The sequence below is a fragment of the Setaria viridis genome, chromosome 8 (assembly GCF_005286985.2).
Source record: "Setaria viridis chromosome 8, Setaria_viridis_v4.0, whole genome shotgun sequence".
In the NCBI taxonomy this organism is placed as follows: domain Eukaryota; kingdom Viridiplantae; phylum Streptophyta; class Magnoliopsida; order Poales; family Poaceae; genus Setaria; species Setaria viridis.
In genome coordinates, this window is record NC_048270.2 from 20,956,226 (window position 1) to 20,970,380 (window position 14,155).

A 14,155-nucleotide genomic window follows, 5' to 3' on the forward strand; every position below is an offset into this window, starting at 1 on the left:
CAACAACATGGGCTTAAGGCCCAACATGATACAAGGCCAAGTTGGCCCAAACAGGTGTTGTAGCAATTTATCGTGGTCACATAGAATGATCCACAAACCTTCTTGAGCTAAGACTAGAACCAAAATAACGGCGTCATCGTCCCCTTTCCAACGCATCAAAGAATGCCTCGTTTCAATATCGTATGAGGGAGATATGGCCAAAACCGAAGGGTGTTGGCTGAATCCGAACCGAATGCGACGACCGAGTTGGTGACGACTTGTGACTTGGGGAAGACCATGACTCATGTGTTTCCAGTAGGGCGATGTCCTCATCACAGTAGGATTATATGGGAATCATAGTAGGAGTCTAGCCTCTTCCTTCCTTGCGGGTACTGGGGATCTATCCCCAACAAGCCCCCAAGCGCTTCATAGTCGAGTACAGCAATCCTCAGGTATTTTTTAGATCTTCGCTGAGTAGCTTTGGTGCTCTTAGAGTATTTTATCTAGTTGAATCTTCAAAGTGCTTCAAGGATTCCATGAGGCTATGATGTGCTCAAGACCCATTCTTTTGATAATGTAATCTTCATCTTTGGAATGTGATATACAGGACGGTGAAAGTCACATTTCATATGGAGTAGTCCCCGAGCCTTAGGTTAAATTGAAGAATCAGGCTGAGGATCAATAATATCTTGAATCTTCTTACTTCATCTTGAAAAAATTCAACTGTTAGGTATAGCTAATCAACCTCGAGCCTTGGAAACGGTCTTTAGTCTTCATAAAAATTAGCATCCGAGTAGTTTCGCGATGTCCAATCCCCGATCTTTGGAGCTAGATGAGCCGTAGGAGCTACGTCGAGTAGTTATTAGCGCTTAGCCCCTGAGCTTGGGAGCCAATGGAGGTATGCTAAGTGTCCTGAAGAGTCCTTGTCGAAGCTTGACCTGTGAAAAACATTATGTAACATATTATAGAATTTTAAAGATACTACCGAAATTTATTCTATGATGAATGTAAATTTATCGTGTCGTGATCTTGTTTCAGTCATATTTCTTCCAAGCAGTTAGCCTATTACATTTAGGCTCATAGTCCCAATTTAGCCATTGCCACTGTGTGCATGAGATCTTCGTCTCATGTACACGTACCGGCACTATCATTTCACGTCTGAGATTTTTTGTCTCGTGTACGCGTACTAGCGTTTAGGCACTATCGCTAAGAGGAGACAACCAAAATAAGTACTCGACTTTGTCGGTATTTTATACCCGGCAACCTACCGAGGGGTACCCTGAGGTAGTAGATTGGTTGGTGGGGGATTGTCGGACCTGGAACTTGAAGGTAAAAGCGAGGACACAAAACACTAATTTATACAGGTCGGGCCGTTAGAGTAGTGTAATATCCTACATCCTATTTGGGGTGTTGTATATTGTGCCCTGCGCTTAGGTGTTGTTTGATATTGAGGATTTGATCCTCTGTTATGGTTTTATGAGGTGTTCGCCTACAGATCTAAGGACCCCTGCCCTCGTTTATATACTTCAAGGGTAGAATTACTAAACGGTTATAAGGAGGAGTCCTAATAGGATTAGATGATATGAGTCCTAGTAGGATCATAGAGGAACCTTAGTAGGACTCTGTCTTCTTCCTTGCGGGTACTAGGGTTCTTTCCTCGATAATTAGGGCTAAGAATTCGTTTTGTCTCCCTGCAATCACAAGTAAGTGTTGTTTTAGACTTCGACATAATCCATAACAAAAATGTAAATAGTAGTTATCTTAATATATTTATTAAAAAATATAAAATGTTATCTATTATAAACCTATTTTTTTTTATCAAATTCACTTGTATCATATCACAAGTTATAAATTTAAACGATAGATGAATAATTAGTTGGCCATAGCAAAACTCAAAACGGCATTTATTTACACCTTATAAAATAAGTACCTATTTTTACTTAAAGAATGTTAGTGATAGAATATAATTAGAAGTTACAAAGGAACAAAAATATTTCCTAGAAACAAGAAAAAAATAAAAAATTAGCGTATTTCCGTCGAGGACTATCTTAACAACCTCGCACTTCATTTAAAAAAACCTTCCTCGCGAAGGTTTAGATCACCTTACCTACTTCAGATACTGATAGGCAGAAAAATCTCGCTAGCTTCGATGCCCAGGTCTCCAAACCCGATCGCGTGGCACCTCTTAGCGAGCCAGCCGGCCAGCCCACGCGTCCACTCGGCGTCCTAGGCGCCCGCCACCCAACTCGCTGCATCCGCGCACACGTAGTTCACGACGTGTCCAATGCAACTTCCAACCCCAGCACGTTGCTTACACGCGCGCCATATAAATAAACCCATACGGCCTCCGCTTGGTCCCATCCATCATCTCGGGTTTTGAAGCTTGAACGAGTGAGCTCGTTAGAGGGGTCTGCACTTGTAGCAAGATGATATCCATATTTGATGCTAATTAAAAAGATTAAATATGAGTTAATTATAAAATTAATTGTAAAGGAGTCTAATTCGTGAGACGAATCTATTAAGACTAATTAATTCATCATTAGCATATGGTTACTGTAGTACCACATTATCAAATTATAGACTAATTAGGATTAATAGATTTGTCTCACGAATTAGACTCCATCTGTGCAATTAGTTTTGTAATTAGACTATATTTAATACTCCTAATTAGTATCAAACATCCGATGTGGTAGGTGCTAAAGTTTAATAGAGGGTATCCAAACACCCCCTTAGCCAAAGTTTAGTGATGCAGAAGCAAGAGGACGTCGAGCCAGAGTGAGAGCAACGGCGCACCACCAACAGGGGCTATACGGCCAGGTGGCCATACGCGTCGGCGAGCACGACAACTCGATCCCTGGCGGCCACGTCAGCATTCAGGGTCAAGCTGGTGGGTACGGTGGCGCGTGCACTGGCGTCGTAGCCGATCCCTGGTGGCCACGCCAGCATTCAGGGTTAGGCCGGCGGGTACGGTGGCGCGGGCACCGCCAGCTACGACGGCAGGGGTTACGGTCAGCAGTCCTTTAGTCCTGGTTAACATTGCACCCATGACTAAAGTGGCATACTAGTAGAGAACTGACCTTCCTAGTTAACATTGCACCCGTGACTAACATTGCACCCGTACATTGCACCCATGACTAAAGTAGTTTTAGTTCCGGATCAAAAATATGCCACCGAAGGACACTGCGGGGAGTTTTAGTCCCGATTGTAACGGCTACAATTATCGCACTGACGGTTGGACCTTTTTGTCCTGGTTGGAATAACCGGGATAAATGACTCTTTTTTGTTCCGGTTGAATATCTAAACCTTTTGTCCTTTTGTCTGGTTGGAATTACCAACCGGAATAAAATAGTTGGAATTCTAAACCTTTTGTCCTTTTGTCTGGTTTGAATTACCAACCGGAACAAAAAAAGATGCTATTTTATCCTGATTGGAATTTTCAACCAGGACAAAATCTCCTACCTTTTGTCCCGGTTGGAATTACCAGGACAAAATCTCCTTCCTGTAAAATTACCAAACCGAGAGCTCTTCTTCCTCCCCAACCCGAGCCACTTCACTCCATCAGACACACTTTAGCCTCCTCTCCGTGGCGAGCAATAAACGGGAGTGCTGCTCAAATTTTTTCCCTCATTGTGTTGTGAAGGTTAGCTATTTTATCCTTCCTTCATTTATTGTTATTATGCTTTGTTTTATGCTTTAGAGTGGGAGAAAAATGAGTTTTTAAAATGAGAAATAATGGAGAGGATTTTTATTTATATGCTAGAATTTGATGGATAGCTTGCTGCTTGTTATATATGATTTGTATTAGTTAAAAGAACTTAATCAATATTAGGAATGAGAAGAAAATAGAGTACATATGTTTTTAATATTTAGTCGTTGCCATAAAATTAAGGTAAATAATTTGTATGCATAAGAAAATAGAATTTAGTCATTGCTACAATTTTTCATGTCACTGTAATTTAACAATAATTGTATTTTTTGACCAATAATTTATTTATCTCATGTTTAACGCACGAACTAAATATTATAAACAATAATCCTATACGAAGCTCTATGTTCATTTTCCACGTAATACGATGCATATGGACCGGCAATGGATGTACCACCTCCGTTCCTCCAATCCTAGTTAACAGTGTTTGCACATGGCATAAATGTGCTTACGCTGCACATAACTCAATGTTCTCCGAAGTCTATGGAGAGTCACCTCCGCTCCTCTAGTACCAGAAAATAATGGTAGAATACAAGAGTTTCGAATCCATAAACTCAGGCTGAATATAATAAAAAAATCTTGAAATAGTATTCCAAACGCCTTTTGGAGCCTAATTCTCATAATAGAAGTGTCCTTGCCCAATATCCTCTTTAGGTAAAGATCTGTTCACTGACCTTGATCTAGTGGCTTTTGGTTTATTTTGGCTTGCCACCATAGATCTTTCTCAGTGAATAGATCTTTTGCTTGTACGGGCTATTATGTGTGCCACCACACTTCTATTATGAGAATGTGATACTTGCTCCAAAAGACATTTGGATAATTATTTTGAGATTTCTTTATGATATTCAGCTCGAGTATGTGGATTCGAAGATCTTCTATTGTACATTTTCTGGTACTGGATATGTGGAGGTGACTCTCGATAAACTTCGAAGAAGATTGAGTTAAGTGCAAAGATGGCTTGATGGGCAAATATTTTGCTATGTTGTACCATTATTTAAGGATAATTGACTACGTGAAGTCCACTATGGAGCGTCTATAATCTTTAGTGTATATGTATCGTTATTGTCTTGTTATGAGTGTAATCTTTATATGTATCTTTAGTGATTGTTATGAATGTTGAATGGTGTAATTTTCATGTGAATTGTTTTTATCTTTATGAAGGTTGATTGGTGTAAATTATGAATATTGATCAACTTCTTTATCTAATACGAAAACCTATGTCCATTTCTCATGTAATAATATATTTATCTAATATTTTTGGCAAGGCCTAAATAATATAATCACATTAACTCTATTTTTTCCCTACCAAATATTGATCAAGTTTTTTATTTAATATGAAGACCTATGTCCATTTCTCACGTAACACGATACAGATGGACCGGCAATGGATGTATAACGCGGACAAACAGACCAAAGAGTTTGTTGATGGCTTGCATTATTTTATTTAAGTGGCCAAAGCGAACAAGCCAGAGAACGGGTTCATATGTTGTCCATGCTTCCAATGCAGTAACATGAAGGACTATTCTTCCTGTGGGACTGTTCACAGCCACTTGTTTAGATATGGTTTCATGCCTAACTATTTGGTTTGGACAAAACACGGCGAAAGAGGGGTTACAATGGAAGACGGCGAAGAAAAGGAGGATGATAAAAATATTCGGGACTAGGCTACAGGTAAAGCTTTTGCAGATATTACAATGGGCGAGGCTGATGAAGATGAGTTTGTAGAAGATGGCCCTATTGATAATCTTGGTCAGGTGCTACGGGATGCACACAGAGGTTGCAAAACTGAGAAGGAATCAGAAAAGTTGCAGTGCATGATAGATAATCACAAAAAATTATTGTACCCAGATTGGAAGCAGAGGGCATAAAAAATTGGGTACCACACAAGAATTTCTATAATGGAAGTCCAAAAATGGTGTGTCCGATAAGGTATTTCAGGGGATATTGAAAATTGTAAAGAACATTCTTCCCAAGAATAATGAATTGTCGTCCATAGCATATGAAGCTAAACAGATTGTTTGCCCTTTGGGATTGGAGGTTCAGAAGATACACGCATGTCCTAATGACTCTATCCTCTATCGTCGTGATGAATACGAGAAATTGGATGCTTGTCATGTGTGCGGAGCACTGCGGTATATGATCAGACGAGATGATCCTGGTGATGTTGAGGGGCAACCTCCCAAGAAGAGAGTTCCCACGAAGGTGATGTGGCATTTTCCTATAATACCACATTTGAAGCGTTTGTTCAGAAACAAGGTGAATGCTTAGTTGATGCGATGGCACAAAGAAGAACGTATGACCCTATGTATGTTCAACCTTCCTCCTTGGCTGTGCATGAAGCGAAAGTTCATTATGATGTCGGTGCTTATCCAAGGCCCAAAACAACCTGGCAACGACATTGACATGTACCTAAGACCGTTGGTTGATGAACTTTTACTACTCTGGAAAGGAAAAAGATCTACGTGTGTGGGATGAGGATAAACAAGAGAACTTTAACCTATGAGCATTGTTGTTCATAACCATCAATGATTGGCCTACGCTGAGCAACCTTTTAGGATAGACAAATAAGGGATAACGGGCTTGCACCCACTGCTTGGATGACACAGACAGCATGTATTTGAAACACTGTAGGAAGGTCGTGTATATGGGTCATCGTCGATTTCTTCCTGCTAACCACTCATTAACAAAGAAAGGGATGCATTTCAAAGGAGAGCTAGACCGTAATGGAAAGGTGTATTTGAGATGATAAAGGATGTAAGGGTAGTCTTTGGAAAGGGTCTTAGCAAATCTGTTCCAAACGATGATAATGGACATGCACCCATGTGGAAGAAAAAATTAATATTTTTGGAGCTACCTTATTGGAAAATCCAAGAGGTCCGCAATGCAATAGATGTGATGCACTTGACGAACAATCTTTGTGTGAACGTGCTAGAATTCATGGGTTGTTATGAGAACTCAAAAGATACATTGGAAGCACGACATGACATGAAACGTCTGAAGCAACGAGATGACCTATATCCGGAAAAGAAAGATAATGGACAATACTACTTACATCCTGCTAGTTACACTCTTGGTAAGGAAGAGAAGGATAGCATGTTTGAATGCATGAATAGTATCAAGGTTTCGTCTGGGTACTCCTCGAATATAAAGGAAATAATAAATATGAAAGAAAAGAAGTTCACAAATCTCAAGGCCCATGACTACCACATGTTGATGATCCAGTTGCTTCTAGTTGTACTGAGGGGTATTCTACCAGAGAATGTACAATTGGCACTCGTAAAGCTATGTGCGTTTCTCAATGCGATTTCGTAGAAGGCAATCGATCCAACCAAGCTAGTAAAGCTACAGAACGATGTGGTACAATGTCACATCAGCTTTGAGTTGGTATTTCCATCATCCTTGTTCAATATTATGATGTACCTCCTGGTTCACCTAGTCAAAGAGTTTACTATTCTCGGTCCAGTATTCCTGTATAACATGTGGCCTTTCGAGAGGCTATGTTAGTCCTAAAAAACTACGTTCTTAATCGTGCCTGTCTAGAAGGAAGCATCGCCAAGGTATATGGAATAGAGGAGGTCATTGAGTTTTGTGTTGATTTTATTGACTCAATTAATTCGATAGGGGTTCTAACTTCACGCCACGAGGGTAGGCTGCGGGGAAAAGGCACCCTTGGAAGGAAATCAAGTTTGAGCAATCATACTGATTTGTTCCACAAAGCACACTTCATTATTCTGCAACAATCATCCTTTGTGGCTCTGTATATCGAGGAACACAAGTAGATTCTATTGTCCCAATACCAGATGAAATCTGATGCCTGGATTATACGTCATCACATGTATACTTTTCCTTCTTGGTTGCGTCAACACGTTATGGGTAACTTCGCAATTCACGAACAACTCCCTTGGTTAGCTAGGGGACCTTGTAGCACAATCGTGAAATTCAAAGGTTACGAGATAAATGGTTATACATTTTACACGAGAGCCCAAGTCCAGAAAAGCACCAACCAGAATACTCGTGTTCGCATAGATGCCATAGACAACAACAAGAGAAATGACTCATATTATGGTTTCATAGAGGAGATCTGGGAACTCAAATACAGACTGCTAAACATCCCTCTGTTTTGTTGCCAATGGGTGAAGCTAACAAGAGGTGGCGTAACAAAAGATCAGTATGGAATGACAATAGTGGATCTAACAAAGACTGGATACAATGATGAACCATTCGTCCTTGCCAATGATGTGCATTAGGCTTTCTGTGTGAAGGACGTGTCTAGCAAGCCCAAGAAAAATTCAGAAGAACCATGGGAGTCAAAGCACCACATAGTTCTTCCAGGTAAAAGAAAAATTGTGGGAGTCGAGGACAAAAATAGACCAGTCAGATAATTATGATCAGTTTGATGGCATGCCTCCATTCGCTGTCGAAGTTGACCCAAGCATCATGATAGCCAAAGAAGAGGCTGCGAACTTATGCCGCAATCATGACCGAGGAACTTTCATCAACAAGTTTTTTAACATCACATTGTAATGCACTAAATATGGTTCACCTTTATGTAATTCTCTATGGCCATCAAAACTTTTGAATTATATTGTAATGCTCTATGGTGAATTATATTGTAATGTTCTATGATTTCATATTTATACATTAATTATACTACTTGATACAATTCTTAATTTAATGTATCTATGATTTCATCTGTGTTTAAATTAGTTGAGGTGAAGATTTATTCGATCAATATAAAAAATGTTAACCACATACATCAAATGCATTTTTTGCGCATTGAAATTATTTAATTGAATATTTTGTTGATGATAGTGATGCATTAAAATAATTATTTTAGAAACTTAAACAACTAGTATAGAATTAATGACTGATTCAAAATTATTTAAATATACTTGCTAATTAAATATATTTTTGCATGTTCAAAATATGTATAGTTTTTATTGTTTCTTTAACAAAACGAGTGGAAAACATATATAAATTGTATTTGCAAAACATGTGGGAAATAAAAAATCCCACAAAAGATCTTTTCATCCCGGTTGAAAAGTCCACCCAGGACTAAAGGCCCCCTAGTCCCGGTTGCAATTTGCAACCAGAACTAAAGGGTGCATTTTCGACTCCCACACGAAAAGCACCATCGTCTCCCACACTTGCAAGATCCTCTGCCACCCCACCATTTCCGGCCCGTCTGCTGCCCCGTCGCTGCCCCGCCATCGCGCCTGCCATGGCCTCCATAGTCCCGCCCGTATCGTCGCCCCGGCCGTTGTCGCCCCGCTGTTGCCGCCATCACCCGCCATTGCTGCTGTCGCCCCGTCGTCCCCGCCGGTGCCCCGTCCCGCCATTGCCGCCTTCGCCCCGTCCGCTATTTCGGCTGCCCGCCGTCACCCCGGTCGCTGTCATCCTACCGCCACGCCGTCGCCCCACCGCGCGCCATCCACCTCCCTGCTGGCCAGTACGAGCTGACGCGCCGCCACACCCCCCTTCCCCCCCCCCCCACTCGGCGCCTGAACCGCTACCACGCTGGGACACTTGCTAATGCAAGCCCAGGGCTTGGTGACGCAAGGGCCCTAGCTTTTACTATTTTAATTAAAAGGAAATTAGTTTAAATTAGTAGAATTTAAGTATAAATGATTAGAAATTTTTAGAAATGCTTAGAATAATTTAATATAAATACTTAGTATAATTTAGTATAAATGCTTAGTATAATTTAGTATACGTTTAGTATAATTTTTAGTACATTAGTATAATTTATTATAAATGCTTTGAAAATTAGTAGAAATTTGTAGAAATGCTTAGAAAATTAGTATAATTTAGTATAAATACTTAGTATAGTTTAGTATACATTTAGTATAATTTTTTGTACATTAGCATAATTTAGTATAAATGCTTCGAAAATTAGTATAATTTAGTAAAAATTTGATAGAGGTGTTATATATATAATTTAAGGACATTTTTTGCAATAATGTACAAGTAGAGTTGTTGTATATAATTGCGTGATTTTTTTAATGTTATATGTCATGTATGTTTTCATGTAGGTTTCATGTAAATTTCATGTAATAAATTTGTTAGAGGTGTTGTATATATAATTTAACATATGGTTTCATGTGTATATTTCAATCAGTTTCTTTTATTTAATGGTTGTTCTATGATTTCATGTTTATACCTTAATTGTACTACTTGATACAATTTTTAATTTAATGTATCTATGATTTCATGTGTGTTTAAATTAGTTAAGATGACAGACGAAGAGAATGCAAGGTATTTAATTATGTAGATTATTGCTGGTGGTAGTAGCTCCAATATTCCAATAACATACACCAACAAGAGAGGGTAGCCAGGTGGACATGTTCCTCAACATGTCCGATGATGGCAATGATGAGCCCGAGCACTTCATTGATGACAACGCGGAACAAAACCTTGTGGTGACGGAAGGTTCCGACGAGGTATATATTATTTTCATTATTTTACTCCATCTATAATTTCATATGCATTATTACTATGTACTAATTAACGATTTTGATTTGTTAGCCCTCTAGATCGATGAAGCGAAATAAGCCCTAACGTCGTACAAAGATAATGGAGGGAAGGCTTCACATCATGGAAGTGACAGAAGAGGGCAAGCTGATTGCTCCCGAACATGTGGCTAGAAAGTTCGTGAGTCACATCAAGGCAATTGCAAGGGACAACGTGCCCATCAGCATCAGGGAATGGAAGGGTAAAGAAAACTGATCCATACGTGCTCTCGCAGACACAAAAAGATATGTTGTGGGCAGATGTTAAGAAACACTTCACACTTCTTGATGGTGTCAAAGAAAAATATATGAAAGAGTGGATGCTGAAGAAGATGGCAACCCAATTCCAAACATTCAAGAAGAATCTGGATGCCAACTTTGTCAAGAAGGGATGAACTCTGGATTTCAATGAGTGGCAAAAGTAAAGGGGCCACTAGAACTCATATGTCGAATACAAGATGAGCGAAGGCGGTGCGAATAAGGTTCACGTCAACATTGCCAATACTAGCAAGAAGCAGTACCATCATCGTCTAGGGAGAGGTGGTTACAACACTGCAATTCCTAAATGGTGCAAGATGGAACAAGAACTAATCGATTGAGGTATTGTACCAGCAAATATTGAATGACCCGATCTATGAAAATTGGTATTACGCTCATGGAGGCAACCTGAGCCAAGAGGATGTGACACTTATCTTCAACAAAACACTACGTCAAATAGCTGAAAGGCTTATCAAAAACATTTAAGATGCCAAAGCTAGGAGGTTGAAGGTGGATAGAGAGAATGATGAACTCACATTGGCACATGGGAATCCCGAGCACCCAGGATATTGCTGAGGCTACGGGGTCATTCCATGGAAGTTCACTTTCCAAAGGGACATCGACTTGTACAGAAGCCGCAAGCGAAGAAAGGAATAGCAAGAGGAGAGCTGGCGGCGCATGTTAGAAGCCAAAGTGCATTCACAAGAAGTAAGAATGCAGGAGGAAATAAATCATCAAGTAGCCCTAGCATTTACCGAGATGGCCCAATCTGGAGCACTGCCGGATCCCAACATCGTCGGCCCTTCTCAATGCCAAAGCAGCTGTGCTTCCACAGGGGTCTTCGATGAACAGATGCAAAGATTACCTGTGGATGACCAATAGTACCCTGCGGATGACATCACTCAACGCAACACATGTGAGTTGCATAGACCGTTCAGCAACATCACTATTAGGGTATACATATATATAATTTATGCAATCTTCTTAATTGATCCACGCCTCGGGAGTTTAATAACTTCTTTATTTCTCCTATATGTACAAGTGACGTACGGGAGTGCTTTACCAATCCTGCCAGGACAGACAAGCCATGGCATGAAGATTCCACCTGGCTACTCCAGCATCAGCCTAGAGCTCAACCTCCCGGGAGGTGATGGGGAAAGAACACTAGGAGATGCACTTCATGGGATCATTCTATGGCGCAAACGCTACATCATCATCCCTGGCAAAGAGGCATCATTGCTCTACGTAGATCCCCCGCAGCGACCATCTCCTCAAAACTCAAGACCGTAATCTCCAACACATCCTGCTCTAGGACTGTCATCACCACCGGGAGTGTCATATCCTGCTCGATCACCGTCTCCATCTCCATCGAATCCTGGTGGTGCGAGCAACAACAACAACAACACCCCTTCCCGATCACCGTCTCTGGGACTAAGACCTGCAGCGAGCAAGGAACCTGCAGCACCTCTAAGGAAGTCACGACCACCGCCTTCCAAGCTAAGATAGCAAAAGAAAACAAAGAAGTCTAAACCTATTGAGAAGCTACCGGCCGATATGACTACTGAGGAATTGCGGGAGGTATTGCAAGCAATGGTGAAGGAGATGGAGCCAAAGCGAGTAGATCCAGCAAAATTAAATTTTTTTATTGGCATGTCAAAAGAAGTAAAGATGACTCTACTATCAAACTACGATCGTTCGTTAGTTAAGTTTCATGAGAAGAAAAAATGGCGAGGAGCGTTGTCTTCAAGTCATACTGTCCCCCAGCTCAGGGATCTACCAAATAAAGATGTTGAAACTATACGAGCAATACCCTCAGAACAACAAATGAGAGTCATTGGATTTATGCAAGATACACGTATGTCTCTTGCTGAAGTTCTAGGCCAAGTTGAACCGCTAGCTCTAGAGCCAATTGTACCTAAATGGCCCATTGAGATAGGCAAGCCTCTAGTAAGGCCTAAATTGGTACGGAAGCTATTCACGAAGATTTACGAATTCCATGAATGGTACATGGAGCAGTCTGCTGACAAGAGGCACATGTTCGGTCTTCGGGTTAAACCGATTGATTTTTTCGGCGAAGGTGAGAAAGTCCTGCGGACGGAATTCAAGAATATATATGAAGTGTACCATAAGGATGCTCTTGATGTCTCTCGTATCATCACCTGGGTTTTGTAAGTGTTTGTTTATCAATATGTAAATTTGGGCTCAGATCATTATTTTTTATGTGTGTGTCGTCCTACTAACTTCGTCTTCCATTTTATGTAGAATGCTAATTCAGATGTGCCGCAGAGAATCGTACTTCAATGTTGGCTTCATGGATCCATCGCTCGTTAACCAAGCTTAGATTCAGGATCAGCTAAAGAAAACATTGGAGGTGGTATACAATTTTTTGGACAAACAAAATTACAAGGAATAGATACTACCGCCATACAATTTCAAGTAAGTGTGGGTACCATCTATTTTTGTTTCTTTTTTCCTTACCTAATTAATGTTAGTTAACTCTAATATGAATATTTATGTATGCAGTTTTTACTGGGTCCTTCTAATAATTATTATTGATAGAAGCCATATTATTGTGTTTGATTCGTTGAGAAACCACTGAAGGAGTACCAAGACATTCAAGACATGCTAAACTCGTAATAATTCTGGATATTTATCTCTATGCAAAAGTTGGTTTCCTAAATTAAGACTCACTGTGGTAGCTTCAAAGAAAAACTTACATTCAGAACAGACTTCCTGGTATGTATGAAGTTTGCACATTTTGTACATTCTATAACACGAATATTTCATAACTTATTTTTTCCCACTAAAGTGCTAGAGACAGGAACAAGGCAATAATCTATGTAGATACTACGTCGCGAGCACATGACCAAATTTGTGCATGGCAAGATGCCGTCATCGCATGATCAATATGTATGTAAAATAAAACTATTAACAATTAATTATTTTCTAGCTCCTTATATTTAATTGTTCGTGTAACATTCACATATTTCCAAAATACAGATGTGGAATATTCAAGAAAGACTGTTGGAGAAGGAGAGAATTTTGGCAATATGTGAAGGTCTCATAGGATTCCTGGTGGATGAGGTGATAGATCCCGCAGAAGAATTTTATTACGACGAACGTTCAATAGCCGCACCCAGCAACACGATGACGAGAGGATCCTAGGAAAGAAGTGGACAAATTATTGTATATATATAGTAATTGTACAAATACTATTTTGATTTGTATAATATACTAAGAATTATATATATATACTACTACCATGAAATATATATAGGACTTGCTTACAATATAAATAGGACTTGCATACAATATTAATATGGCAAAGAATTTAAAAAAGTCTTAAGGGTACATGCATGCGCCATGCAGGTGTATGCACGTACCCCTTTAATTCCGGTTGGTAAAGGGGCGACGTTTACTTCTGGTTGGTAAAACCAATCAGGACTAAAGGGCCCGTACTGCGCCTAGCGTGGCCACCCCTTAAAACTAACCGGGACTAATGATATGGGACTAAAGAACCCCTCTTTCGTCTTGAAAATTTAATCCCGGATAGATTTCAGCATCATTAAAGCCTACCAATCGCAACTAAAGCCGCGTTTTTCACCAGTGGCACACGGGACCTCATGGCACTCATGGAGTCACCGGAATCCATGCCGCCAGTGGTGTAGGCGACGGTCACACTGGTGCGCACGGAGTCACGGCA

General features: G+C 40.2%; 1 protein-coding gene across 1 annotated transcript; it reads left to right on the forward strand.

The window, feature by feature from the left end:
* Window positions 1-11,450: 11,450 nt before the first annotated feature.
* On the forward strand, window positions 11,451-12,624 carry LOC140220246 (uncharacterized). The gene is made up of 2 exons (XM_072290260.1): window positions 11,451-11,697; window positions 12,217-12,624. The coding sequence occupies exons 1-2, from the start codon at window positions 11,545-11,547 to the stop codon at window positions 12,622-12,624; spliced, it is 561 nt and encodes a 186-aa protein (XP_072146361.1). The 5' UTR covers window positions 11,451-11,544.
* The last annotated feature ends 1,531 nt before the right edge of the window (window positions 12,625-14,155 follow it).

Excerpts from the sequence above, each read along its gene's own strand:
- LOC140220246 (XM_072290260.1), top strand. The coding sequence starts at position 11,545 with ATGAAGATTCCACCTGGCTACTCCAGCATCAGCCTAGAGCTCAACCTC. Across the intron at positions 11,698-12,216 it reads AAGAGGCATCATTGCTCTAC|CTCAGGGATCTACCAAATAA; the intron begins GTAGATCCCCCG and ends ACTGTCCCCCAG.